Below are 27,288 nucleotides of genomic sequence, written 5' to 3' on the forward strand. Positions count from 1 at the left end.
GTGGGATGGTGCATATAAAAAATACCTTGCTACCAATGAAAAAAATGTAGTGGGTTTCCTCTCTCAATTACCAAATGATCGACATCCAATAGCCGATAATGTATACATCAATGTGCTTTAGTGGTGTTGTTTGTGTTTAGACACCCAGTAATTCAAATGTTTGAGAATGCACATTTGATCAAATCCATTAACTATTATTAGATCATGTATTATTCAATGTGTACACATATAAATTCAGCAGAATGTTTGGGAAAGATCAGCTTGAAGACCTCAATGTTTTATGCATGTACAGAATAGAGCGGGTCATTTCCTTGGCTAATTTGTTTACAATTTGAGCCAAGTTACTGGGCAAGCACGTGAACGGGATTCATGTTCCTAATGGGCACCAACTGGAACGCCTCACAGATATATCACTGCACTGGGTGATCAATATGACACATAACTCACTTGATTTCTCTGTGTAATTAAAGTAACTTTGTCCCTCGTTTAGCTGCCTAGTTTGTTTCCCCAATAACAAATTGCCAAGAACCTACAGGAGGATAGAGCCTTGGTTTAACTTGTTTCAGGTTCCTGAGTAATTTCCATTTATTTGAAAATCTTTGTTCATGTGTGCTTTCTGTATGGCGGCTGTGTGTAAGTGACTCGACTGGTCAATATGGCAAGTCAAGATCACTAATGCCAGCCATTTTGTTAAATGCTATTGATTGATAATGATTTTCCAGTCTTTAGTTTTTGTCTTCAAGTAAACCATTTCGACCTTTCTTTTTAAGCCTGTTGACTTTGAAGTGAAGGCCACGTGAATTAAGCAAATTGGTGAGGAGTTACAGGCTTAGAATCAAGAGCTGGCTATAATGTGTGCACGTTGTTCTGTTTTTATCTGTCAATTTACATATTGCCCTGGGTATATACATGTATATACTGTACCATAGCTGATCTAGAGAGTACACATACACGTTCTGATCAATATCGCATTACACATACAGGAAGGATATTGTCAATGGTGTGTTGACCAATTAGACCAAATAAATGGACCTGTTTAGTCCAGCATATATGTGCGTGTGTGTGTGTGTGCGTGTGTGCGTGTGTGTGTAATGTCAAGTATTTACCCATTCCGGTGGAAGGTTTATAGAGCCATGCAGGGAAAATTTAGTTCTATATTGTGTCAAGATTTGCTACACTTATTTTAGAGATTGCTACACAATTTTAAAACATTAAATAGGCATTCTCTGCCATGTAATGACACAATATATAAGTTATATCCAGGACATTTTATTCAGTATTGTGTTACAATTCGCTGTAGTTTCAGAGATTACTATACACAATTCTAAAACATTAAATAGGCATTCTCTGCCATGTAATGACACAATATATAAGTTATATCCAGGACATTTATTCAGTATTGTGTTACAATTCGCTGTAGTTTCAGAGATTACTATACACAATTCTAAAACATTAAATAGGCATTCTCTGCCATGTAGTTGACACAATATATAAGTTATATCCAGGACATTTATTCAGTATTGTGTTACAATTCGCTGTAGTTTCAGAGATTACTATACACAATTCTAAAACATTAAATAGGCATTCTCTGCCATGTAATGACACAATATATAAGTTATATCCAGGACATTTTATTCAGTATTGTGTTACAATTCGCTGTAGTTTCAGAGATTACTATACACAATTCTAAAACATTAAATAGGCATTCTCTGCCATGTAATGACACAATATATAATTTATATCCAGGACATTTTATTCAGTATTGTGTTACAATTTGCTGTAGTTTCAGAGATTACTATACACAATTTTAAAACATTAAATAGGCATTCTCTGCCATGTAATGACACAATATATAAGTTATATCCAGGACATTTTATTCAGTATTGTGTTACAATTCGCTGTAGTTTCAGAGATTACTATACACAATTTTAAAACAGTAAATAGTAGTTACTAATCAATTTTTAGTTGACTAGAGATATATTGCTAATCAAGATTTTGAAAACAAAATGTTCCATGTGTACCAAGTGTAGGAACATGTGGATTCCTATTATTTTAGATGTAAACATGTACACACATAACTAGACCTGGCATGCAATGTGATGGTTGATGGTGTGGTTCAATTACATACATAGGAAGAATGTCTGTCAGTTAATCCATTATCCTGTAATCAGGCACTGTGTTATAGTAAACTGCCCTCTCTAGACAGGTAGCTTCTTAATACAGGTACAAGTGAGTGATTCAGGTTTGGCTGGACACATATGACTAGGTATGCTATATATATTAAAAAACCCCACACACACCCCAATAAAAACTAAAAAAAGAAAGAAAACATATGCACCCCCCCCCCCCCCCAAACAAAAAAAACCAAGACTCCTCCCAACCCCCTACCCCCCCAAAAAAAACCCCAACCCTCCCACCCGAACCCCCCAACAAACCCAGCCTAATAGATTAATTTAGTAAGGGCCCAACTCCACACATTTTATTGGAAAACATGTTTTAAAGTTCTCTCAATGTAGGTGTAATCTGTCTATGAAAACTACCATTACAAAGTGGAGGTTGACAATGACTACTCAATTAAAAGTCATAATATGTCCAAATCTTCAAAATTGAAAATAAGTGGAGTTAATTTTTCCTTTAGTGAATTCACTGATTCCATTCCAGTTCTGTTGGTAACATTCATTCATACATTATATAGTATATCATTTAATATGGTACTTGTTCAGCTATCATGTCTCCGTATTAGGTGCAATAAGTATAATGTGAGCCATCTGGTGTTTTTAGACGTATCACGGGAGCCTAGCTGGGGATTTTCAGGTGGTACACAGACTTTTTCAGTGATGGAATAAAACTCTATTGGCATAGAGCATACACACATTTACATCATTAAAAATATACATATTTGTAATCTCAGGTGCGTACCTGTGTATATGGAAGCCAGGCCCCTGTATCATAGTGAGAAGCAAACATTGAACTGTCTGGTGTTTTTATACACATATCATAGTGAGAAGTGGACAACAGTACATTGAGCCGTCTGGTGTTTTAAACATATTGTAGTGAGAAGTGGACAACAGTACATTGAGCCATCTGATGTTTTTACACATATTGTAGTGAAAAGTGGACAACAGTACATTGAGCCATCTGATGTTTTTACACATATCATAGTGAAAAGTAGACAACAGTACATTGAGTCATCTGATGTTTTTACACATATCATAGTGAAAAGTGGACAACAGTACATTGAGCCATCTGATGTTTTTACACATATCATAGTGAAAAGTGGACAACAGTACATTGAGCCATCTGGCCCCGTGCTTATAAACCTTGAAGTCTAGACTTTAATGAAGTCCAGACTTTAACGTCATGGCAACGCCATTCAAATAGCATTACATTAAAGTCTGGACTTTATTAAAGTCTAGACTTTAAGTTTTATAAGCACGGGCCCTGGTGTTTTAAACATATCATAGTGAGAAGTGGACAACAGTACATTGAGCCATCTGGTGTTTTTACACATATCTTAGTGAGAAGTGGACAACAGTACATTGAGCTGTCTGGTGTTTTAAACATATCATAGTGAAAAGTGGACAACAGTACATTGAGCCATCTGATGTTTTTACACATATCATAGTGAAAAGTGGACAACAGTACATTGAGCCATGTGGCCCCGTGCTTATAAACCTTGAAGTCTAGACTTTAATGAAGTCCAGACTTTAACGTCATGGCAACGCCATTCAAATAGCATTACATTAAAGTCTGGACTTTATTAAAGTCTAGACTTTAAGTTTTATAAGCACGGGCCCTGGTGTTTTAAACATATCTTAGTGAGAAGTGGACATCAGTACATTGAGCCATCTGGTGTTTTAAACATATTATAGTGAGAAGTGGACAACAGTACATTGAGCCGTCTGGTGTTTTAAACATATCATAGTGAGAAGTGGACAACAGTACATTGAGCCGTCTGGTGTTTTAAACATATCATAGTGAGAAGTGGACAACAGTACATTGAGCCGTCTGGTGTTTTAAACATATAGTGAAAAGTGGACAACAGTACATTGAGCTGTCTGGTGTTTTTACACATATCATAGTGAGAAGTGGACAACAGTACATTGAGCTGTCTGGTGTTTTTACACATATCATAGTGAGAAGTGGACAACAGTACATTGAGCCATCTGGTGTTTTTACACATATCTTAGTGAGAAGTGGACAACAGTACATTGAGCTGTCTGGTGTTTTTACACATATCATAGTGAGAAGTGGACAACAGTACATTGAGCCATCTGGTGTTTTTACACATATCTTAGTGAGAAGTGGACAACAGTACATTGAGCTGTCTGGTGTTTTTACAAATCATAGTGAGAAGGGGATAAACATACATTTGGTATAATTGGATGTATGCACTGTAGAAGATAGAAGTTCGATTGAGACTTATAATCATTGTAGTTAAGATCAATTGTCCTCTAATCATGCTAATTAAGACCAGTCTTTCTAGTTACGCTATGAGACAGCCACCCGATCAGCCTTGGCTTCATTAGGATGGTTCGATCACCCACAAAGTGACCACTTTGTGTATGTAGCAAAACGTCGATATTCTTAAGAGTTTAATAAATGACCTATGAACATTTGCTGTCGATATCAAGAGATAATCACTGCCCAGTTGAAGTATGCTGTGAAGTGTGCACTTCATGAACGTCCTTAGTGTTGTCAGGTAGTCACGTGAAGAGTGCACTTCATGAATGTCATCAGTGTATTGTCAGGTAGTCACAGGCATCAAGATGGCCATCGTCCGTGGCTGAATTGTTCAGTTTAGACAATACCTGTCATTATAACAGGACTCCACCTAACTTCAGACATCCACTTGTTTGGATCCTGCCTGTGGGAAGCCCAAATAAAAGATCCCTTGCTGCTAATCGGAAAGAGTAGCCCATGTAGTGGCGACAGCGGGTTTCCTCTCAAAATCTGTGTGGTCCTTAACCATATGTCTGACGCCATATAACTGTAAATAAAATGTGTTCAGTGCGTCGTTAAATAAAACATTCCTTTCTTTCTTTTCCACTTGTTTGGAATGGCAAATGCCTCTTATCTGGTTGTGCGTGTCCCATGTCAGATGTGATATTGTCTCTCATTAAGTAGTCAAATATATACACAATTAAAACAAAACTGTCAGATGTGATATTGTCTCTCATTAAGTAGTCCAATATACACACAATTAAAACAAAACTGTCCATGTGATATTGTCTCTCATTAAGTAGTCAAATATACACTCAATTAAAACAAAACTGTCAGATGTGATATTGTCTCTCATTAAGTAGTCAAATATACACACAATTAAAACAAAACTGTCAATCAAGAGCTAAATCAATGAATAAATAATAGTTTGGTCAGTGTGTTGTCATTGTTTTTATGACTTGTCCTAAATTCAAATGGTCCACCTCCTGCCCTGCAGTGGTCCACCTCCTGCCCTGCAGTGGTCAGTGGTCCACCTCCTGCCCTGCAGTGGTCAGTGGTCCACCTCCTGCCCTGCAGTGGTCCACCTCCTGCCCTGCAGTGGTCCACCTCCTGCCCTGCAGTGGTCCACCACCTGCCCTGCAGTGGTCCACCTCCTGCCCTGCAGTGGTCCACCTCCTGCCCTGCAGTGGTCCACCACCTGCCCTGCAGTGGTCCACCTCCTGCCCTGCAGTGGTCCACCTCCTGCCCTGCAGTGGTCCACCACCTGCCCTGCAGTGGTCCACCTCCTGCCCTGCAGTGGTCCACCTCCTGCCCTGCAGTGGTCCACCACCTGCCCTGCAGTGGTCCACCTCCTGCCCTGCAGTGGTCCACCTCCTGCCCTGCAGTGGTCCACCACCTGCCCTGCAGTGGTCAGTGGTCCACCTCCTGCCCTGCAGTGGTCCACCACCTGCCCTGCAGTGGTCAGTGGTCCACCTCCTGCCCTGCAGTGGTCCACCTCCTGCCCTGCAGTGGTCCACCTCCTGCCCTGCAGTGGTCCACCACCTGCCCTGCAGTGGTCAGTGGTCCACCTCCTGCCCTGCAGTGGTCCACCTCCTGCCCTGCAGTGGTCCACCTCCTGCCCTGCAGTGGTCCACCACCTGCCCTGCAGTGGTCAGTGGTCCACCTCCTGCCCTGCAGTGGTCAGTGGTCCACCTCCTGCCCTGCAGTGGTCCACCACCTGCCCTGCAGTGGTCCACCTCCTGCCCTGCAGTGGTCAGTGGTCCACCTCCTGCCCTGCAGTGGTCCACCTCCTGCCCTGCAGTGGTCAGTGGTCCACCTCCTGCCCTGCAGTGGTCCACCTCCTGCCCTGCAGTGGTCAGTGGTCCACCTCCTGCCCTGCAGTGGTCCACCTCCTGCCCTGCAGTGGTCAGTGGTCCACCTCCTGCCCTGCAGTGGTCAGTGGTCCACCTCCTGCCCTGCAGTGGTCAGTGGTCCACCTCCTGCCCTGCAGTGTTCCACTTCCTGCCCTGCAGTGATCCACCTCCTGCCCTGCAGTGTTCCACCTCCTGCCCTGCAGTGGTCCACCTCCTGCCCTGCAGTGGTCCACCTCCTGCCCTGCAGTGGTCAGTGGTCCACCACCTGCCCTGCAGTGTTCCACCTCCTGCCCTGCAGTGGTCAGTGGTCCACCTCCTGCCCTGCAGTGGTCCACCTCCTGCCCTGCAGTGGTCAGTGGTCCACCTCCTGCCCTGCAGTGGTCCACCTCCTGCCCTGCAGTGGTCCACCTCCTGCCCTGCAGTGGTCCACCTCCTGCCCTGCAGTGGTCCACCTCCTGCCCTGCAGTGGTCCAGTCCACCTCCTGCCCTGCAGTGGTCCACCTCCTGCCCTGCAGTGGTCCACCTCCTGCCCTGCAGTGGTCAGTGGTCCACCTCCTGCCCTGCAGTGGTCCACCTCCTGCCCTGCAGTGGTCAGTGGTCCACCTCCTGCCCTGCAGTGGTCCACCTCCTGCCCTGCAGTGGTCCACCTCCTGCCCTGCAGTGGTCCACCTCCTGCCCTGCAGTAGTTAGTGGTCCACCTCCTGCCCTGCAGTGGTCCACCTCCTGCCCTGCAGTGGTCCACCTCCTGCCCTGCAGTTACCCACCCCCGCCCTGCAATGTTCAACTTATTTAAAGAAGTGAAAATGTTGGTGGATTTTTAGATGTGCTTATCCTGTGGACAGGCAGACACACTGTAACACAGAGCCTGATATGAAATGATAGTAGACTGACCAGGTTTAATATCTTCAAAAAGACATGGAACAGTACAGCAGTTTTATAATAAAAACATATTAACAGACCTTTGTGCAATTGCATATACATTACACAGCAGAGAAGAGAGAAAATGTCAACTGGCTTCTGTTGTGTGTGTGTGTGTGTGTGTGTGTCTATATATATATATATATATATATATATATATATATATATATTAATTAAGCCATCAAAATTAACGCTGGTAGGCAATGGGTTCAAATCTCAGTACCATGCAGCTCTTAGCCTGAATAAGTTTTAATGGCTCAAAGGAAAGTGTAAGACCACTATATATACAGACTCCTCTCCCATTGATGACAAACAAGTACATGTAACCATTAGCCAGAGTCCTGGACAACTAGCCCAGATAGCTGAGGTGTATGCCCAGGACAGTGTGCTTGAACATTTATTGAACATAAACTAATAATGAAAGGAAAAATTGTCTTGATGGACATTGATAAAGAGATAAAAGAGATGTGAAGGAAGGAATATTTTAAAGATAGAGGGAGATTGTAACAGTTTCAGTGGAGACTGTTTGTGAGATACCAGTGAATGCTGGGGGAATTGATTAGTGGCAATAATACAAGAGATTAGTTATGACATACCGAACACAAACATCACCTGCTCCATTAGGCAAAGCCAGATTTATGTAGTGACATTTTCATACTTTATTACTTGCTGTTTTTACTAATAATCACATAAAGCTTTTCTTAATGGTTTTCTGTCAGGGCTGTTCCAAAGTGCTTATTTTGAACACTGTGCTGTACGTGTGGTGTATTTATTAAGGAGATCTTGGCATGGCTGTTTAAATGCTGCACTGGTGTTGCATGATGTTAATCTTAAAGGATCCCTTACTGCTTGGCTCAGGTGGGAGTATAGCCTATATGGTGGCAGCAGGTTTCTTCTCTCACTGTCTACCAAGTGTGAAAATACCAATATATCAGACACCAAATAGCTGCTGTTTAAAACACCAATATATCAGACACCAAATAGCTGCTGTTTAAAATACCAATATCACTGGGGGGTGGGGTGGGGTGGGGACGGGGCAGAGGGACATGTGCCCCCACTTTTTTTATCCAATAACAGCAGCGATGGTTTATATATATATATATATATATATATATATATATAATATAAAATGTGTGTGTGTGTGTGTGTGTGTGTGTGTGTGTGTTCCCTACACACTTTTTGGCACCTTCTTACTCCACTGAATATGTCAGATAACATATAGCTGCTGTTTGAAATACCAATATATCAGACCCCAAATAGCTGCTTACCGGCCTCGGTGGCATCGTGTTTAGGCCATCGGTCTACAGGCTGGTAGGTACTGGGTTCGGATCCCAGTCGAGGCATGGGATTTTTAATCCAAATACCGACTCCAAACCCTGAGTGAGTGCTCCGCAAGGCTTAATAGGTAGGTGTAAACCACTTGCACCGACCAGTGATCCATAACTGGTTCAACAAAGGCCATGGTTTGTGCTATCCTGCCTGTGGGAAGCGCAAATAAAAGATCCCTTGCTGCTAATCGGAAGAGTAGCCCATGTAGTGGCAACAGCAGGTTTCCTCTCAAAATCTGTGTGGTCCTTAACCATATGTCTGATGCCATATAACTGTAAATAAAATGTGTTGAGTGCGTCATTAAATAAAACATTTCTTTCTTTTTTTCCAAATAGCTGCTGTTTGAAATACCAATATATCAAACACCAAATATCTGCTGTTTGAAATACCAATATATCAGACACCAACTAGCTGCTGTTTGAAATACCAATATATTAGATACCAAATAGCTGTTTTTTAAAATACCAATATGTCAGACAGCAAATAACTGCTGTTTAAAATACCAGTATGTCAGACACTAAATAGCTGCTGTTTAAAATACCAATATATCAGACACTAAATAGCTGCTGTTTAAAATACCAATATCACTTTGGGGGTTGGGGGAGAAAGAGAGACATGTGTCCTGCACTTTTCTTGATCCAGTAGCAGCAGCGATGGTTTATATATATATATACCTGCTGTTTAAAATACCAATATGTCAGACACCAAATACCTGCTGTTTACAATACCAATATATCAGACACCAAATAGCTGCTGTTTAAAATACCAATATGTCAGACACCAAATACCTGCTGTTTACAATACCAATATATCAGACACCAAATAGCTGCTGTTTAAAATACCAATATGTCAGACATCAAATAGCTGCTGTTTAAAATACCAATATATCAGACACCAAATAGCTGCTGTTTAAAATACCAATATGTCAGACACCAAATAGCTGCTGTTTAAAATGCCAATATATCAGACACCAAATGGCTGCTGTTTAAAATAAAATGTGTTTTGGTGTTGTTAAACAAATGTTTATTTCCTGTCCCCTGAAAGCACAGATTGAGAATCCTTGTGTGTCCCTTGTTTAGCTAGCTGTCTACAGATAGAGGCTGATTTAATTGACTGGTCAAGACATGGTGTTGGACCACTGAGAAAATCATTAGTGCTAGAGATAACATACACAACCTTCTGTTGTTGACCTGCCTCCATCCAGCTGTTGATTACCATGTCAACAAAACTAATGAAACTACACCAAGATCACTCCAATTTATCACTTACAGCATTTATTCAGCAATTTCAGTCCATTTGCTCAGACTTGCTGTACAAATATTTGCATAAAACTCCCTTTGATAGAAATATATTTTATTTTTCCTTAACACAACACTGAAAGAGAAAATTCAGTTGAAACTATTTGGTGTAGAAATGTTTTTGATCCACCGTTACCTAATCAAGTTGTGAGGAGAGAGAACCAGACAGCCAGTGGTCCTGTCTCAGTCAGCATCTCGGACATTAAAAAACTCCACTTCTTTTAACCATCTTTCAGAAGTCTGGTTCGGTTCATTTAGTTCCTATTCCTGGACTTAAATGACATAGAGGAATATTGCTGTCTGTGTCCTGGAACGTAACTTGTCTGTGTCAAGGGAGAAATAAATATTAAAGGTCCGTGCACACTGAAACATTTAGCACAAAATTACATCTAACATAACAGTGGGGTTTATGTCACTAGAAACATATAAAGCTTCTGATATTGTCGAATAGTCTGCTTTTTAAAATATCTTATATAACATCTAATATAAGAGTGGGGTTTATGTCACTAGGAACATATAAGCTTCTGATATTGTCGAACAGTCTGCTTTTTAAAATATCTTATATAACATCTAATATAAGAGTGGTTTATGTCACTAGGAACATATAAGCTTCTGATATTGTCGAACAGTCTGCTTTTTAAAATATCTTATATAACATCTAATATAAGAGTGGGGTTTATGTCACTAGGAACATATAAGCTTCTGATATTGTCGAACAGTCTGCTTTTTAAAATATCTTATATAACATCTAATATAAGAGTGGGATTTATGTCACTAGGAACATATAAGCTTCTGATATTGTCGAACAGTCTGCTTTTTAAAATATCTTATATAACATCTAATATAAGAGTGGGATTTATGTCACTAGGAACATATAAGCTTCTGATATTGTCGAATAGTCTGCTTTTTAAAATATCTTATATAACATCATATATAAGAGTGGGGTTTATGTCACTAGGAACATATAAGCTTCTGATATTGTCGAACAGTCTGCTTTTTAAAATATCTTATATAACATCTAATATAAGAGTGGGATTTATGTCACTAGGAACATATAAGCTTCTGATATTGTCGAACAGTCTGCTTTTTAAAATATCTTATATAACATCATATATAAGAGTGGGGTTTATGTCACTAGAAACATATAAGCTTCTGATATTGTCGAACAGTCTGCTTTTTAAAATATCTTATATAACATCTAATATAAGAGTGGGGTTTATGTCACTAGGAACATATAAGCTTCTGATATTGTTGAATAGTCTGCTTTTTAAAATATCTTATATAGCATCATATATAAGAGTGGGGTTTAAGTCACTAGAAACATATAAGCTTCTGATATTGTCGAACAGTCTGCTTTTTAAAATATCTTATATAACTTCATATATATGACGTCTTTTGAAGTAGTTTTATTTCAAATAATTATATAAGTTAAAAAAACGACAGTTGTAAAATGTAATTTAAAAAATATCATTTGGCAAACATGACATAACACAAAAACTTAACATAAATGAACATAAAAACATGCAGAATTTATGTCAAAATATGCTAGTAAAACTTGCGTACAAACACAAAATGTTTACAGCAAATAAATTGTAGAAATGTGCAAAAACTTGTAAAAGAAAAGAAAAAACCCAACAGAAAACATATCCAGATGTTGACTAGCTACATGTATGTTTATTTTATTTTTTTAATTAATATTTTATTTTTATTTTTTAATTAGAAAAAAAACACACACACCAAACCAAACCATACAGACCAAAACAAAAAAAATTAAAAAAAAAAATTCCAGAATTTCCATTTATTCACAAAAAGAAATGTGTTTTGAAATCTTATTCAAATTTAAAAAAAATAGCAAATTGAAAAATAAATTATTAAAGAAATTTCATTTGGCAAATATTACAAAAGCACAAAAATGCAACCCATCCACTCCCCTAAAAAAACATAACAACAACAACAACAAAAAAAATAAAAAAACAAAAAAAAAAAACATCCCAATACCATGCATGCATGTGCAAAGGTTTGTAAAATGTCACACAAAAACGTACCTGCATGTAAACAAGTGAAAAATAAAGGAAAACTAGCAAAAGAGCAGAAAGTCAGCATGATTAATTTCCTACAAAATGTTGGCTAGCAATTATTCAAACTTGTAGACTGGCTCTGCATGACTGTAGACGGGTTCTGTATGACTGTAGACGGGTTAATTGTATCATGACGGTTTGTCTGGTAATACACCAGACTACTCAAGATTTGTCTGTCTGTGTTATGACTGTAGACTGGTTTGCGTTAATTGTATTACGACGGTTTGTCTGGTAATACACCAGACTACTCGAGATTTGTCTGTCTGTGTTGTTATGACTGTAGACTGGTTTGTGTTAACTATGTCATGACGGTTTGTCTGGTAATACACCAGACTACTCGAGATTTGTCTGTCTGTGTTGTTATGACTGTAGACTGGTTTGTGTTAACTATGTCATGACGGTTTGTCTGGTAATACACCAGACTACTCGAGATTTGTCTGTCTGTGTTGTTATGACTGTAGACTGGTTTGTGTTAACTATGTCATGACGGTTTGTCTGGTAATACACCAGACTACTTGAGATTTGTCTGTCTGTGTTGTTATGACTGTAGACTGGTTTGTGTTAACTATGTCATGACGGTTTGTCTGGTAATACACCAGACTACTCGAGATTTGTCTGTCTGTGTTGTTATGACTGTAGACTGGTTTGTGTTAACTATGTCATGACGGTTTGTCTGGTAATACACCAGACTACTTGAGATTTGTCTGTCTGTGTTGTTATGACTGTAGACTGGTTTGTGTTAATTGTATCACAACAGGTTGTCTGTTAATACACCAGACTACTCAAGATTTGTTGGTGTGTGTTGTTATGACTGTAGACTGGTTTGTGTTAATTATGTCATGACGATTTGTCTGGTACTACACCAGACTACTCGAGATTTGCCTGTGTGTTGTTTGAGTCACATCACTAAGTGTCAGGTACATCATAACGAAAACTCCTTGTGACATGTGAAGTGGAGAAAATATGAATAAATTCATCATCGGTGTGAGGGTGAATATTTGTCTGGCGCCCGATTGTTCTGTATAATGGCCAGAGTATAATGTCATTAACAGGGAGACGTGGACAGAATACTGTAGTGTCTATATATGTTTATCTATCCATCTGTCCACCCTTCACCCATTCACCCTGATGATTAATCCATCCAGCTTTCACTATCCATCTAGCATCCCATAATTCTAAACATTCCATCCAGTCATTATCCAATTCACACAAACACCCATCCATCCATCCATCCATCCATCCATCCATACATCCATCATTCATACATCCATCATTCATCCATCCACAACCATACCCCATCTATCCATCCATCCATCCATAACTCCATCCATCCATCCATCCACACAACCATACCCGCATCCATCTATCCATTCATCCATCCATTCATACAATCATACACTCATACACCCATCCATCCATCCATCCATCCACACAACCATACCCCAATCCATTCACCCATCCATCCATCCATCCATCCATCCATTCATCCATTCATTACCCCATCCATCCATCCATCCATCCATCCATCCATCCATCCATCCATCCATCCATCCATCCATCCATCCATCCATCCATTCATAAAACCATACACCTATCCATCCATTCATAAAACCATACACCCATCCATCCATCCATTCATTCATAAAACCATACACCCATCCATCCATCCATGCATTCATAAAACCATACACCCATCCATGCATTAAAACCATGCACCCTGTCATTCCATCCATCATTAAACCATCCACCCACCCATTCATAAAACCATACACCCACCCATCCATCCATTCATAAAACCATACACCCACCCATCCATCCATTCATAAAACCATACACCCAAGCATCCATCCAGTCATAAAACCATACACCCATCCATCCATTCATAAAACCATACATCCATTCATCCATCCATTCATCCATCCATTCATAAAACCATACACCCATCCATCCATCCATTCATAAAACCATACACCCAAGCATCCATCCATTCATAAAACCATACACCCATCCATCCATCCATTCATAAAACCATACACCCACCCATCCATCCATTCATAAAACCATACACCCAAGCATCCATCTAGTCATAAAACCATACACCCATCCATCCATTCATAAAACCATACATCCATTCATCCATCCCCATTCATCCATCCATTCATAAAACCATACACCCATCCATCCATCCATTCATAAAACCATACACCCAAGCATCCATCCATTCATCATACAACCCAACCATAAAACCATACACCCACCCATCCATCCATTCATAAAACCATACACCCAAGCATCCATCCAGTCCCCATACACCCATCCATCCATTCATAAAACCATACACCCATCCCCATTCATCCATCCATTCATAAAACCATACACCCATCCATCCATCCATTCATAAAACCATACACTCATCCATTCATTCATAAAACCATACACCCATCCATCCATCCATTCATCAAACCATACACCCATCCATCCATCCATTCATCCATTGACTATCATCCATCAATTCATAAATTGATAATCATACACCCATCCATCCATCCATCCATCCATCATCCATCCACACAACCATACCCCCATCCATCCATCCATTCATTCATCCAACCATACACCCATTTATCAATTTATCCATCCATTTATCTATCCATCCAAACAACCATACCCCAATCCATCCATCCATCCATTCATACAGAATGAATTCACCCTCAGCAAGTGGAAATCCCCAATCAACTGAGATAAATTCCATCTCTCAAAAAAGAGTAAATAAAGTGGTGGCAATTAGCTCAGTCGGTTGAGCTCTCACCTGAGGTGCTTGTATCGCAGGTTCGAACCACCTCAGTGGATTCATTCAACTAGGGGCGAGACGTAGCTGAGTGGCAAAGCGCTTGCTTGATGCACGCTCGCTTTGGGATTGATCAACGTCAATGGACCCATTGGGCTATTTCTTGCTCCAGCCAGTGCACCATGACTGGTACATCAAAGGCCGAGGTATGTGCTATCCTGTCTGTGGGATTGTGCATATAAAAGATCCCTTGCTGCTAATCGAAAAACATAGCCCATGAAGTGGCGACAGCAGGTTACCTCTCTCAATATCGGTGTAGTCCTTAACCATATGTCCAACACCATATAACTGTAAATAAAATGTGTTGAATGGGTCGATAAATAAAACATTTCCTTCATTCAAATGATTGGGGGTTTTCTTGTTCAACTGATCAAAAGCCGTGGTATGTACTTTCCTGTCTGTGGGAAAGTGCATACAAAACATCCCTTTTCCTCTGATGACTGCTAGGTCAGAATTATCAAATGTTTCACATCCAACAGCTGATGATTAATTAATCAATGTGCTCTAGTAGCGTTGTTAAACTTTAACTTTAACTTTCACCCTGGTGATTCATCAGTACATTTAGTTTGAAAACTGAGTTTAGAGGTGAAAATTGAATTTAGAGGTGAGAAATGTCACATACAGATAAATACTCTGTGCTGTCTGCAGCTGACTAGAGGTGAGAAATGTCACATACAGATAAATACTCTGTGCTGTCTGCAGCTGACTAGAGGTGAGAAATGTCACATACAGATAAATATCCTGTGCTGTCTGCAGCTGACTTCATGATTGTGTATGTTGAGACAATTTTCACCACAGCAAGCCAGAGTTCAGTTGACAGCGTTGGTGCGTATTCATGATGTTATATACACATGTTACTCCGGATTATGAATCTAATGTAGGTGACAGCTGATGCACACAGATCAGATTTGCTTGTCGCCATGTGCTGTCTGCACAATACGAGCATCAAATTGAATCCTGCTGTACTCTAAAGTGAGTTCGATCCATCGGGACCTCATGTGTGTTGTATAATCATGATATAAAGCTGAGTTTTGTGACTGAAGTTGGATATGTAATTATTGTTAATTAGATTACAATAATAAGTCCATAAAGTATACTTAGTTCTTGTAAACATGTATGATGTAATATTTTAGTTGACTCTTTATTTCATGCCTTCAGTTCAGAGAGGTTGTGAAGTTAAGTTTGTTTTGTTTAATAACACCACAAAAACATATTGATTTATTAATCATCGGCTATTGGAAACATTTGGTCATTATTCTGACACATAGTTACAGAAGAAACATGTTACATTTTCCATTAGTTGCAAAGGATATTTTATACACACATTTTCCCACAGACATGACAGTACCTTCCACAGCGTTCACTGTGCACATGTTATGAAAAAGAATCAGCTGTAGAATGGTTTCAGCGAGGAGATATAATCTTTGTACCAAGGCATTTCGGGCCTACAGCTTCAGCAACTGAGTTATATTGCATCCCTCATGTCATCGTATTGCACCACAAATCTCTCATTATGCTCTGTCTAGTGTAAGAAATCATATTATTATCATTATGGTTAAAATTGTATTGTGTCCACCCACTAGAACGTAAAGTGGAATGTGATATGATTGGTGCAATACGACCTTACTGGAATGTCAGTGAAATGAGTTCAATGATATAAATTAAACCTTTTTGTGTAACAAATAGGATATCAAACTCACTACTATTTCAAATCATATTTATGTCCCATGTAAAATAATTTTGATTGTCACTCGCTAAAGCTCATTGCAAATTAAAAATTATTTCACTCTGGAGGTAAACATGATATAAAATGGAAGCTCATTCAATATCCTATAAATATATTATAATACACACATTGTCACTATTTAATCACTCGATATATGAATCTCTTTTTTTTCATTCTTTTTCAGTGCTGATACCAAAAATGTTCGACCAGGCGCACCGTCTGAACCGAACGAGTACAACTTCAACTTCAAGCGTCGCGGCCTGTTCCTGATCATCAACAACAAGAACTTCGACAGCTCGACGGGTCAGATGGTGCGGGAGGGAACCGATGTGGACGCAGAGAGGCTGGAGGAGCGCTTCCAGGACATGGGCTTCGAGGTGAAACGCTACGATGACGTGACACGTGCCAAGATGTCAGCACTCATGTATGATGGTGAGCACTGAGTTATTTACCTTACAGCTCAGGTCTCTTGCTGGTAGATATAGAGAATAATACACGGGTACCCGAGGTGAAGCACTATGTGACGCGTGCCAAGATGTCAGCACTCATGTATGACGGTGAGCACTCGGTTATTTACCTTACAGCTCGGGTCTCTTGCTGGTAGATATAGAGAATAATACACGGGTACCCGAGGTGAAGCACTACGTGACGTGCACCAAGATGTCAGCGTTCATGTATGACGGTGAGCACTCGGTTATTTACCTTACAGCTCGGGTCTCTTGCTGGTAGATATAGAGAATAATACACGGGTACCCGAGGTGAAGCACTACGTGACATGCACCAAGATGTCAGCGCTCATGTATGACGGTGAGCACTCGGTTATTTAGCTTACAGGTCGGGTCTCTTGCTGGTAGATATAGAGAATAATACACGGGTACCCGAGGTGAAGCACTACGTGACGTGCACCAAGATGTCAGCGCTCATGTATGACGGTGAGCACTCGGTTATTTACCTTACAGGTCGGGTCTCTTGCTGGTAGATATAGAGAATAATACACGGGTACCCGAGGTGAATCACTACGTGACGTGCACCAAGATGTCAGCACTCGTGTATGACGGTGAGCACTCGGTTATTTACCTTACAGCTCAGGTCTCTTGCTGGTAGATATAGAGAATAATACACGGGTACCCGAGGTGAAGCGCTACGTGATGTGCACCAAGATGTCAGCACTCGTGTATGACGGTGAGCACTGGGTTATTTACCTTACAGGTCGGGTCTCTTGCTGGTAGATATAGAGAATAATACACGGGTACCCGAGGTGAAGCGCTACGTGACGTGCACCAAGATGTCAGCACTCGTGTATGACGGTGAGCACTCCGTTATTTACCTTACAGGTCGGGTCTCTTGCTGGTAGATATAGAGAATAATACACGGGTACCCGAGGTGAAGCGCTATGTGACGTGCACCAAGATGTCAGCACTCGTGTATGACGGTGAGCACTTGGTTATTTACCTTACAGGTCGGGTCTCTTGCTGGTAGATATAGAGAATAATACACGGGTACCCGAGGTGAAGCGCTATGTGACGTGCACCAAGATGTCAGCACTCGTGTATGACGGTGAGCACTCGGTTATTTACCTTACAGGTCGGGTCTCTTGCTGGTAGATATAGAGAATAATACACGGGTACCCGAGGTGAAGCGCTATGTGACGTGCACCAAGATGTCAGCACTCGTGTATGACGGTGAGCACTCGGTTATTTACCTTACAGCTCGGGTCTCTTGCTGGTAGATATAGAGAATAATACACGGGTACCCGAGGTGAAGCGCTATGTGACGTGCACCAAGATGTCAGCGCTCATGTATGACGGTGAGCACTCCGTTATTTAACTTACAGCTCATGTCTCTTGCTGGTAGATATAAGAGAATAATACACGGGTACCCGAGGTGAAGCGCTACGTGACGTGCACCAAGATGTCAGCACTCGTGTATGACGGTGAGCACTTGGTTATTTACCTTACAGCTCGGGTCTCATGCTGGTAGATATAGAGAATAATACACGGGTACCCGAGGTGAAGCGCTATGTGACGTGCACCAAGATGTCAGCACTCGTGTATGACGGTGAGCACTTGGTTATTTACCTTACAGGTCGGGTCTCTTGCTGGTAGATATAGAGAATAATACACGGGTACCCGAGGTGAAGCGCTACGTGACGTGCACCAAGATGTCAGCACTCGTGTATGACGGTGAGCACTTGGTTATTTACCTTACAGGTCGGGTCTCTTGCTGGTAGATATAGAGAATAATACACGGGTACCCGAGGTGAAGCGCTACGTGACGTGCACCAAGATGTCAGCACTCGTGTATGACGGTGAGCACACGGTTATTTACCTTACAGGTCGGGTCTCTTGCTGGTAGATATAGAGAATAATACACGGGTACCCGAGGTGAAGCGCTATGTGACGTGCACCAAGATGTCAGCACTCGTGTATGACGGTGAGCACTCCGTTATTTACCTTACAGGTCGGGTCTCTTGCTGGTAGATATAGAGAATAATACACGGGTACCCGAGGTGAAGCGCTATGTGACGTGCACCAAGATGTCAGCACTCGTGTATGACGGTGAGCACTCCGTTATTTACCTTACAGCTCGGGTCTCTTGCTGGTACGAGGCAGGATGTAGCCAAGTGCTACAGTCCTCGCTTGATGCACAGTTGGTCTGGGATCGATTCCTGTCAGTGGATCCATTGGGCTATTTCTCGTTCCAGTTAGTGCACCATGCCTGGTATATCAAAGCCCATGGTATGTGCTATCTTGTCTGTGGGATAGTGCATATAAAAGATCCCTTGCTACTAATGGAAAAATGTAGCCTTTTTCCTCACTAAGATTATAATGTCCGAATTACGAAATGTTTGACATAATGATTAATAAATCAAGGTGCTCAGAGGTGGTGTTAAACAAAAACAAAGTTCCTGACTCATGCAACCATCAAAATGGACACACCTGCCACATCCAGTCTGTGTGGGCCTTAAAGCTGCTGTTTGAAACACACCGGCCACATCCAGTCTGTGTGGGCCTTAAAGCTGCTGTTTGAAACACACCGGCCACATCCAGTCTGTATGGGCCTTAAAGCTGCTGTTTGAAACACACCTGCCCCATCCAGTCTGTATGGGCCTTAAAGCTGCTGTTTGAAACACACCTGCCCCATCCAGTCTGTGTGGGCCTTAAAGCTGCTGTTTGAAACACACCGGCCACATCCAGTCTGTGTGGGCCTTAAAGCTGCTGTTTGAAACACACCGGCCACATCCAGTCTGTGTGGGCCTTAAAGCTGCTGTTTGAAACACACCGGCCACATCCAGTCTGTATGGGCCTTAAAGCTGCTGTTTGAAACACACCTGCCCCATCCAGTCTGTATGGGCCTTAAAGCTGCTGTTTGAAACACACCTGCCCCATCCAGTCTGTATGGGCCTTAAAGCTGCTGTTTGAAACACACCTGCCCCATCCAGTCTGTGTGGGCCTTAAAGCTGCTGTTTGAAACACACCTGCCACATCCAGTCTGTATGGGCCTTAAAGCTGCTGTTTGAAACACACCGGCCACATCCAGTATGTATGGGCCTTAAAGCTGCTGTTTGAAACACACCGGCCACATCCAGTCTGTATGGGCCTTAAAGCTGCTGTTTGAAACACACCGGCCACATCCAGTCTGTATGGGCCTTAAAGCTGCTGTTTGAAACACACCGGCCACATCCAGTCTGTATGGGCCTTAAAGCTGCTGTTTGAAACACACCGGCCACATCCAGTCTGTATGGGCCTTAAAGCTGCTGTTTGAAACACACCGGCCACATCCAGTCTGTATGGGCCTTAAAGCTGCTGTTTGAAACACACCGGCCACATCCAGTCTGTATGGGCCTTAAAGCTGCTGTTTGAAACACACCTGCCACATCCAGTCTGTATGGGCCTTAAAGCTGCTGTTTGAAACACACCTGCCACATCCAGTCTGTGTGGGCCTTAAAGCTGCTGTTTGAAACACACCTGCCACATCCAGTCTGTGTGGGCCTTAAAGCTGCTGTTTGAAACACACCTGCCACATCCAGTCTGTATGGGCCTTAAAGCTGCTGTTTGAAACACACCGGCCACATCCAGTCTGTATGGGCCTTAAAGCTGCTGTTTGAAACACACCTGCCACATCCAGTATGTGTGGGCCTTAAAGCTGCTGTTTGAAACACACCGGCCACATCCAGTATGTGTGGGCCTTAAAGCTGCTGTTTGAAACACACCGGCCACATCCAGTATGTCTGGGCCTTAAAGCTGCTGTTTGAAACACACCGGCCACATCCAGTCTGTATGGGCCTTAAAGCTGCTGTTTGAAACACACCGGCCACATCCAGTCTGTGTGGGCCTTAAAGCTGCTGTTTGAAACACACCGGCCACATCCAGTCTGTGTGGGCCTTAAAGCTGCTGTTTGAAACACACCGGCCACATCCAGTCTGTGTGGGCCTTAAAGCTGCTGTTTGAAACACACCGGCCACATCCAGTCTGTGTGGGCCTTAAAGCTGCTGTTTGAAACACACCGGCCACATCCAGTCTGTGTGGGCCTTAAAGCTGCTGTTTGAAACACACCGGCCACATCCAGTCTGTGTGGGCCTTAAAGCTGCTGTTTGAAACACACCGGCCACATCCAGTCTGTGTGGGCCTTAAAGCTGCTGTTTGAAACACACCGGCCACATCCAGTCTGTGTGGGCCTTAAAGCTGCTGTTTGAAACACACCGGCCACATCCAGTCTGTGTGGGCCTTAAAGCTGCTGTTTGAAACACACCGGCCACATCCAGTCTGTGTGGGCCTTAAAGCTGCTGTTTGAAACACACCGGCCACATCCAGTCTGTGTGGGCCTTAAAGCTGCTGTTTGAAACACACCGGCCACATCCAGTCTGTGTGGGCCTTAAAGCTGCTGTTTGAAACACACCGGCCACATCCAGTCTGTGTGGGCCTTAAAGCTGCTGTTTGAAACACACCTGCCACATCCAGTCTGTGTGGGCCTTAAAGCTGCTGTTTGAAACACACCGGCCACATCCAGTCTGTATGGGCCTTAAAGCTGCTGTTTGAAACACACCGGCCACATCCAGTCTGTATGGGCCTTAAAGCTGCTGTTTGAAACACACCGGCCACATCCAGTCTGTATGGGCCTTAAAGCTGCTGTTTGAAACACACCGGCCACATCCAGTCTGTATGGGCCTTAAAGCTGCTGTTTGAAACACACCGGCCACATCCAGTCTGTATGGGCCTTAAAGCTGCTGTTTGAAACACACCGGCCACATCCAGTCTGTATGGGCCTTAAAGCTGCTGTTTGAAACACACCGGCCACATCCAGTCTGTATGGGCCTTAAAGCTGCTGTTTGAAACACACCGGCCACATCCAGTCTGTATGGGCCTTAAAGCTGCTGTTTGAAACACACCGGCCACATCCAGTCTGTATGGGCCTTAAAGCTGCTGTTTGAAACACACCTGCCACATCCAGTCTGTATGGGCCTTAAAGCTGCTGTTTGAAACACACCTGCCACATCCAGTCTGTATGGGCCTTAAAGCTGCTGTTTGAAACACACCTGCCACATCCAGTCTGTATGGGCCTTAAAGCTGCTGTTTGAAACACACCGGCCACATCCAGTATGTATGGGCCTTAAAGCTGCTGTTTGAAACACACCGGCCACATCCAGTCTGTATGGGCCTTAAAGCTGCTGTTTGAAACACACCTGCCACATCCAGTCTGTATGGGCCTTAAAGCTGCTGTTTGAAACACACCGGCCACATCCAGTCTGTATGGGCCTTAAAGCTGCTGTTTGAAACACACCGGCCACATCCAGTCTGTATGGGCCTTAAAGCTGCTGTTTGAAACACACCGGCCACATCCAGTCTGTATGGGCCTTAAAGCTGCTGTTTGAAACACACCGGCCACATCCAGTCTGTATGGGCCTTAAAGCTGCTGTTTGAAACACACCGGCCACATCCAGTCTGTATGGGCCTTAAAGCTGCTGTTTGAAACACACCGGCCACATCCAGTCTGTATGGGCCTTAAAGCTGCTGTTTGAAACACACCTGCCACATCCAGTCTGTATGGGCCTTAAAGCTGCTGTTTGAAACACACCTGCCACATCCAGTCTGTATGGGCCTTAAAGCTGCTGTTTGAAACACACCGGCCACATCCAGTATGTATGGGCCTTAAAGCTGCTGTTTGAAACACACCTGCCACATCCAGTCTGTGTGGGCCTTAAAGCTGCTGTTTGAAACACACCGGCCACATCCAGTATGTGTGGGCCTTAAAGCTGCTGTTTGAAACACACCGGCCACATCCAGTATGTATGGGCCTTAAAGCTGCTGTTTGAAACACACCGGCCACATCCAGTATGTATGGGCCTTAAAGCTGCTGTTTGAAACACACCTGCCACATCCAGTATGTGTGGGCCTTAAAGCTGCTGTTTGAAACACACCTGCCACATCCAGTATGTGTGGGCCTTAAAGCTGCTGTTTGAAACACACCGGCCACATCCAGTCTGTATGGGCCTTAAAGCTGCTGTTTGAAACACACCTGCCACATCCAGTCTGTATGGGCCTTAAAGCTGCTGTTTGAAACACACCGGCCACATCCAGTCTGTGTGGGCCTTAAAGCTGCTGTTTGAAACACACCTGCCACATCCAGTCTGTGTGGGCCTTAAAGCTGCTGTTTGAAACACACCTGCCACATCCAGTCTGTGTGGGCCTTAAAGCTGCTGTTTGAAACACACCTGCCACATCCAGTCTGTGTGGGCCTTAAAGCTGCTGTTTGAAACACACCTGCCACATCCAGTATGTGTGGGCCTTAAAGCTGCTGTTTGAAACACACCTGCCACATCCAGTCTGTATGGGCCTTAAAGCTGCTGTTTGAAACACACCTGCCACATCCAGTCTGTGTGGGCCTTAAAGCTGCTGTTTGAAACACACCTGCCACATCCAGTCTGTATGGGCCTTAAAGCTGCTGTTTGAAACACACCTGCCACATCCAGTCTGTATGGGCCTTAAAGCTGCTGTTTGAAACACACCTGCCACATCCAGTATGTGTGGGCCTTAAAGCTGCTGTTTGAAACACACCGGCCACATCCAGTATGTGTGGGCCTTAAAGCTGCTGTTTGAAACACACCGGCCACATCCAGTATGTGTGGGCCTTAAAGCTGCTGTTTGAAACACACCGGCCACATCCAGTCTGTATGGGCCTTAAAGCTGCTGTTTGAAACACACCTGCCCCATCCAGTCTGTATGGGCCTTAAAGCTGCTGTTTGAAACACACCTGCCCCATCCAGTCTGTATGGGCCTTAAAGCTGCTGTTTGAAACACACCTGCCACATCCAGTCTGTATGGGCCTTAAAGCTGCTGTTTGAAACACACCGGCCACATCCAGTCTGTATGGGCCTTAAAGCTGCTGTTTGAAACACACCGGCCACATCCAGTCTGTATGGGCCTTAAAGCTGCTGTTTGAAACACACCGGCCACATCCAGTATGTATGGGCCTTAAAGCTGCTGTTTGAAACACACCGGCCACATCCAGTCTGTATGGGCCTTAAAGCTGCTGTTTGAAACACACCGGCCACATCCAGTCTGTATGGGCCTTAAAGCTGCTGTTTGAAACACACCGGCCACATCCAGTCTGTATGGGCCTTAAAGCTGCTGTTTGAAACACACCGGCCACACCCAGTCTGTATGGGCCTTAAAGCTGCTGTTTGAAACACACCGGCCACATCCAGTCTGTATGGGCCTTAAAGCTGCTGTTTGAAACACACCGGCCACATCCAGTCTGTGTGGGCCTTAAAGCTGCTGTTTGAAACACACCGGCCACATCCAGTCTGTGTGGGCCTTAAAGCTGCTGTTTGAAACACACCTGCCACATCCAGTCTGTGTGGGCCTTAAAGCTGCTGTTTGAAACACACCTGCCACATCCAGTCTGTGTGGGCCTTAAAGCTGCTGTTTGAAACACACCTGCCACATCCAGTCTGTGTGGGCCTTAAAGCTGCTGTTTGAAACACACCTGCCACATCCAGTATGTGTGGGCCTTAAAGCTGCTGTTTGAAACACACCTGCCACATCCAGTATGTGTGGGCCTTAAAGCTGCTGTTTGAAACACACCTGCCACATCCAGTCTGTGTGGGCCTTAAAGCTGCTGTTTGAAACACACCTGCCACATCCAGTATGTGTGGGCCTTAAAGCTGCTGTTTGAAACACACCTGCCACATCCAGTCTGTGTGGGCCTTAAAGCTGCTGTTTGAAACACACCGGCCACATCCAGTCTGTGTGGGCCTTAAAGCTGCTGTTTGAAACACACCTGCCACATCCAGTCTGTGTGGGCCTTAAAGCTGCTGTTTGAAACACACCTGCCACATCCAGTCTGTGTGGGCCTTAAAGCTGCTGTTTGAAACACACCTGCCACATCCAGTCTGTGTGGGCCTTAAAGCTGCTGTTTGAAACACACCTGCCACATCCAGTATGTGTGGGCCTTAAAGCTGCTGTTTGAAACACACCTGCCACATCCAGTCTGTGTGGGCCTTAAAGCTGCTGTTTGAAACACACCTGCCACATCCAGTCTGTGTGGGCCTTAAAGCTGCTGTTTGAAACACACCTGCCACATCCAGTCTGTGTGGGCCTTAAAGCTGCTGTTTGAAACACACCTGCCACATCCAGTCTGTGTGGGCCTTAAAGCTGCTGTTTGAAACACACCGGCCACATCCAGTATGTGTGGGCCTTAAAGCTGCTGTTTGAAACACACCGGCCACATCCAGTATGTGTGGGCCTTAAAGCTGCTGTTTGAAACACACCGGCCACATCCAGTCTGTATGGGCCTTAAAGCTGCTGTTTGAAACACACCTGCCCCATCCAGTCTGTATGGGCCTTAAAGCTGCTGTTTGAAACACACCTGCCCCATCCAGTCTGTATGGGCCTTAAAGCTGCTGTTTGAAACACACCGGCCACATCCAGTCTGTATGGGCCTTAAAGCTGCTGTTTGAAACACACCGGCCACATCCAGTCTGTATGGGCCTTAAAGCTGCTGTTTGAAACACACCGGCCACATCCAGTATGTATGGGCCTTAAAGCTGCTGTTTGAAACACACCGGCCACATCCAGTCTGTATGGGCCTTAAAGCTGCTGTTTGAAACACACCGGCCACATCCAGTCTGTATGGGCCTTAAAGCTGCTGTTTGAAACACACCGGCCACATCCAGTCTGTATGGGCCTTAAAGCTGCTGTTTGAAACACACCGGCCACACCCAGTCTGTATGGGCCTTAAAGCTGCTGTTTGAAACACACCGGCCACATCCAGTCTGTATGGGCCTTAAAGCTGCTGTTTGAAACACACCGGCCACATCCAGTCTGTATGGGCCTTAAAGCTGCTGTTTGAAACACACCGGCCACATCCAGTCTGTGTGGGCCTTAAAGCTGCTGTTTGAAACACACCTGCCACATCCAGTCTGTGTGGGCCTTAAAGCTGCTGTTTGAAACACACCTGCCACATCCAGTCTGTGTGGGCCTTAAAGCTGCTGTTTGAAACACACCTGCCACATCCAGTCTGTATGGGCCTTAAAGCTGCTGTTTGAAACACACCTGCCACATCCAGTATGTGTGGGCCTTAAAGCTGCTGTTTGAAACACACCTGCCACATCCAGTATGTGTGGGCCTTAAAGCTGCTGTTTGAAACACACCTGCCACATCCAGTCTGTGTGGGCCTTAAAGCTGCTGTTTGAAACACACCTGCCACATCCAGTATGTGTGGGCCTTAAAGCTGCTGTTTGAAACACACCTGCCACATCCAGTCTGTGTGGGCCTTAAAGCTGCTGTTTGAAACACACCTGCCACATCCAGTCTGTGTGGGCCTTAAAGCTGCTGTTTGAAACACACCGGCCACATCCAGTATGTGTGGGCCTTAAAGCTGCTGTTTGAAACACACCGGCCACATCCAGTATGTGTGGGCCTTAAAGCTGCTGTTTGAAACACACCTGCCCCATCCAGTCTGTATGGGCCTTAAAGCTGCTGTTTGAAACACACCTGCCCCATCCAGTCTGTATGGGCCTTAAAGCTGCTGTTTGAAACACACCGGCCACATCCAGTCTGTATGGGCCTTAAAGCTGCTGTTTGAAACACACCTGCCACATCCAGTCTGTATGGGCCTTAAAGCTGCTGTTTGAAACACACCGGCCACATCCAGTCTGTATGGGCCTTAAAGCTGCTGTTTGAAACACACCGGCCACATCCAGTCTGTATGGGCCTTAAAGCTGCTGTTTGAAACACACCGGCCACATCCAGTATGTATGGGCCTTAAAGCTGCTGTTTGAAACACACCTGCCACATCCAGTATGTATGGGCCTTAAAGCTGCTGTTTGAAACACACCTGCCACATCCAGTCTGTATGGGCCTTAAAGCTGCTGTTTGAAACACACCGGCCACATCCAGTCTGTATGGGCCTTAAAGCTGCTGTTTGAAACACACCGGCCACATCCAGTCTGTATGGGCCTTAAAGCTGCTGTTTGAAACACACCGGCCACATCCAGTCTGTATGGGCCTTAAAGCTGCTGTTTGAAACACACCGGCCACATCCAGTCTGTATGGGCCTTAAAGCTGCTGTTTGAAACACACCGGCCACATCCAGTCTGTATGGGCCTTAAAGCTGCTGTTTGAAACACACCTGCCACATCCAGTCTGTATGGGCCTTAAAGCTGCTGTTTGAAACACACCGGCCACATCCAGTCTGTATGGGCCTTAAAGCTGCTGTTTGAAACACACCTGCCACATCCAGTCTGTGTGGGCCTTAAAGCTGCTGTTTGAAACACACCTGCCACATCCAGTCT

General features: G+C 43.7%; 1 protein-coding gene across 2 annotated transcripts in view; it reads left to right on the forward strand.

Moving 5' to 3' along the window:
• Positions 1 to 27,288, forward strand: part of LOC121378490 (caspase-3-like) — a 132,991-nt gene that overhangs the window by 81,991 nt on the left and 23,712 nt on the right. For both annotated transcript variants that reach the window (XM_041506682.1, XM_041506681.1), the window contains exon 3: positions 16,678 to 16,925. In XM_041506682.1, coding sequence (XP_041362616.1) covers positions 16,678 to 16,925 — 248 coding nt within the window. The remainder of the gene's footprint in view (positions 1 to 16,677; positions 16,926 to 27,288) is intronic.

This window comes from Gigantopelta aegis, chromosome 8, assembly GCF_016097555.1.
Source record: "Gigantopelta aegis isolate Gae_Host chromosome 8, Gae_host_genome, whole genome shotgun sequence".
In the NCBI taxonomy this organism is placed as follows: Eukaryota; Metazoa; Mollusca; class Gastropoda; order Neomphalida; family Peltospiridae; genus Gigantopelta; species Gigantopelta aegis.